The 3,856-nt window shown below is 48.9% G+C and overlaps 1 protein-coding gene across 1 annotated transcript; it reads left to right on the top strand.

The window, feature by feature from the left end:
* Positions 1–286: 286 nt before the first annotated feature.
* On the top strand, positions 287–1,365 carry LOC123397624. Its single transcript, XM_045092161.1, has one exon. It carries the CDS (start codon positions 510–512, stop codon positions 1,155–1,157), a length of 648 nt encoding a protein of 215 aa, XP_044948096.1. The 5' UTR covers positions 287–509; the 3' UTR covers positions 1,158–1,365.
* The last annotated feature ends 2,491 nt before the right edge of the window (positions 1,366–3,856 follow it).

The following is a 3,856-nucleotide window of genomic DNA, read 5'->3' as shown; positions in this document are numbered from 1 at the left end:
GCTGCTCATGAGCCTCGAGCTTTTATTATAGCCCTAATCACAGTTTTTGACACGCTTGTGGCTGCCTTCACCATGCCTGTATCTGCTGCGACGCCTGCTCGACCTGGACTATAGTAAAATTTGCTGCACCACTCCACGGCACTGCGTCGAGCTGAGTGGCCCTGGCAGCCTGCCTGCGGGTTGGAGAAATGTAATGCTCTGCCACTGCCATGGTCGGAGCCTCGGAGGGAGGGAATTAAACCCCCCGACAGCGGCTCGCACGGGCTGCGTGCTTGCCCTGCTGTCGGCGCGACATCCATCGATTGCTCTCACGAGCTCTGCCCTTTTGGCGCCTGGCCCTGGTTGCTCGCCTGCTCGGGTCGGGGCAGCTGCTATACATATAACTCCACCACCCCGGCGCAAAGCCGAGCAAAAGCCGGCCGAGCAGAGAGCAGCGGAAGAAAGCGTCCTGCGGTCGTGCCTAGAGCGCAAACCACCGGAGAGCAGAGAGAGGCGGGACAGAAGGATTGATGGCCGCGGAGGTGGAGAGGAAGGACGGCAAGGCGCCGCGGAGGGAAGAGGAGCTGGTGGAGGCGGCGCTGGCGGCGGCCGCGGCCGCGCTGTTCGTGTCGGGGGTCAAGAGCCTGGCCCCGGCCGTGCTCGTGGACCGCTGGTGGTGGCCGCTGCCCCTGCCCCTGCCCGCGCAGGTGCTCGCCGCGGCGCCGTCGCCCGTGCTCTTCCTGCTCCTCAACGTCCTCGTCGCCTGCATCGTCGTGGTCTCCGTGCAGCCCACCAGGCGAGCAGCCGCGGCGGCGACGGCGGGCGACGTCGTTGCGAAGGTGGCCCCGGCAGGCGACGATGCACCGAAGAAGCTGAAGAAGAGGCGGAGTAGCAAGAAGCGCGTGGACGGAGCCGAGCCGTCGGCTCCCGCGCCGCCGTACGTCGCGGCCGACCGCTGCATGGCGATGGTGATAGACGGCGGTGCCGTGATGGTGCCAACGGGCGAAGAAGAAGAGGAAGGAGCCGCCGCCGACGCGGCAGCGGAGGAGGTGGACAGGCGAGCGGAGGAGTTCATCTCGGCGTTCCGGCACCGCCTCAGGGTCGACTCCTTCTCGTCCCGTCGCGGGGAAGCCGGCGACGCGGCGGCGCGAGCCATCGGCGCCTCGCCGTGCTTCTGACCCGAGCCCGCATGCAGCTCGCGGCTCATGCGCTCGCGGACCCTGTTTTGTTCAGATGGCAGTCAGTTTCTTTCTCTCACTTTCTTGATTGTTCTTCTTCTTCTTGCTCTTTGATCCGAGCAAGTGAGCTGTAGCTACTACTAGCACTTTGACATCAAACTGGTTGGACTGGATAAATCTTCAAGCATGGTAGTATTTTGAAGGAATACACATAAGAATCTGCAGACCTTTTCTTCTGGTCGGCGCACTGTTCCAACTGAATTTTTTGAGAGGTTCGAACTGAGGCCCTGGATACTCTAACCCACCTGGTTAGAGTTAGATTCTAACTCTTAAACTAAATCTAACCTGATTAGAGTTAGATTCTAACTCTTGAACTAACTCTAACTTTAAAGGTATTTGAATAGGAGGGTTAGATGGATAATAAATGTTATTTTTAATCATTTGGCTACTTTAGACTCTCTCTTTCCCTGGACCCGACCTATTCTAACTCAAAAAAGCACCTTTTGGATGGGTTAGAGTTTTTGGATGAGTTAGATGTATCTAACCAACTCTAACCCACTTGTTTGGATCTTTGAGGGTTAGATGACTCAAATTTAACCCGCTCTAACTCTAACGCTAGGATCCAAACAGGACCTGAATTAAGTATAGTACAGTACCAAGCTCCCGTGGATAATACTCCAATAAAATAGTTCAGGGCCATGCACGACAAGAGTGTGTGTGCACGTTTCAATAAAATACGTATTTCTCATGTGCACTGAAACATATTCTTGTAGGCATCGCATCACTATTTGAAATCCATTTGAACTATCGAAACTCAGGCAAAAATTTGGGATGTAGAGAGTATCCTCTGAAATCTATACTATTAATAAAGGAGCAAACAAAAACTTTACTAACTACACACAGCTATTGCTTCCACAAAAAACAAACACCCATCAGCACCACACAAATAGTCCACAGACACCAATCTAGCGTCCATCCATTATGCATGCAGCACCACGGTGTGCACTTAGCAAATCCACCTGACTGACCGTGCTTCACCTCCATCATCCGGCCACTAGCACCACGTTACCAACATCACAACGGTCTGATACGTCTCCGTCGTATCTACTTTTTCAAACTCTTTTGCCCTTGTTTTGGACTCTAATTTGTATGATTTGAATGGAACTAACCGAGACTAACGATGTTTTCAGCAGAATTGCCATGGTGTTGTTTTTATGCAGAAATAAAAGTTCTCGGAATGTCCTGAAAATTTACGGAGAATTTTTTTGAAATAAATGAAAAATACCTGCGCAAAGATCCACCGGAGGAGGTGTGCCACGGTCACATAAAAAAAACTGCCCAACATACATCCCCTGCAATCACGGGGTTCTCATCAGGACCATCCAGCCACCAGCACCACGTTACCAGCACCACAACGGTCACATAAAAAGGGAAATCTGCCCAGCGTACGTCCCGTGCAATCGCGGGGTTCTCGCCGACCTCGCGTCACTGCAGCATGCCGTCGCCGTCTCCGTCGCCAATCCATCATCTCTGTACCTGAAGTACATATTTAGTCACACGGCAAGTGAACATTTATATAACAAAACCAAAGTTCAGATTATTTTTATTTGGGATAGTTGAAAAGAAAGCATGCCTATTTAGCTATTACACGTTCTCTGATTCCGGGGGGATGGAACATGGAAAGCTATTGGCCGCTTGCAGTCTCACAATCTTTTACACGCACAAGTGGAGTTTGTAGTTCCTGTGATCTTATATTTTTTTACCACTATTCTACATGAGAACCTTTTCATTAACAGGGAGAGGTGCCAAATTTTCAGTCAATTACATCGTGAATTACATAGCCTGCAACATTGCCTATAGCCGATAGAATCTATGATTCTACAAGGGCTATCTCTATAAGCTGAACAATTACAATACAAGACACACTCAAATTCAGAGTTTAGAGCGTCATGAGTAGTGTTGTGAGAGCTTGTTGATGATCTACCTGTTTTTCGCAAAAATGGGTCGTGTTGGATGGTCCATGTGATGTTATCTAAACAAATTTCCTCTAGACATATGGGTATTACTTTACACGTTGTCAAAACTTGACATATGAACAATTTAATATAGTTATGTTCGCTTGCCGTCTGACTGAATATGTACTTTAGGTACAAAGATGATGGATTGGTATACTTGCAATTTGACTGAACATAACAATTCATATGAAGGCTAAGATATGTCAAATCCCAATGGTGCGGGGGCGCGCACCCCATTTCAGGACATAAGTAACAATAAATTTTGGGTAACTATCATCAACCTTTTCATAATTTCTGATAATGTTATTGTTGTTACTTATGTCCCAACTTGCGGTGTTTAATTATGCACACCCTAAAGAATTAAAGAGGCATAGGAACAAAGAGTATTATGCACGCAATAAAGATGACATCCTTAAGAGACGTCGTGAGGCCCGTGAGAACAAACATGGTTCAACACCAATGCTTACTGACCAGCAAAATGAAACAAATACACCCCTGTACATGTCCCGAGGTAAAAATGCTCTCATATTGCATGCCTATGTGTTGTTCAGATAACTGATGAGATGTCATGCACGAAACTAACACCAATGTGCCATAGCTGTGGACCCGATTGAGCTGCAGAGGCAAATGGTTGGGGAACATTATTCACACAACGTGGATGATGTATTCAGTGCACAACTTCAA

The sequence above is a fragment of the Hordeum vulgare genome, chromosome 5H (assembly GCF_904849725.1).
Source record: "Hordeum vulgare subsp. vulgare chromosome 5H, MorexV3_pseudomolecules_assembly, whole genome shotgun sequence".
In the NCBI taxonomy this organism is placed as follows: domain Eukaryota; kingdom Viridiplantae; phylum Streptophyta; class Magnoliopsida; order Poales; family Poaceae; genus Hordeum; species Hordeum vulgare.
Note: the sequence above shows the minus strand (reverse complement) of the source record. Positions and strands in the feature narration are given on the sequence as shown.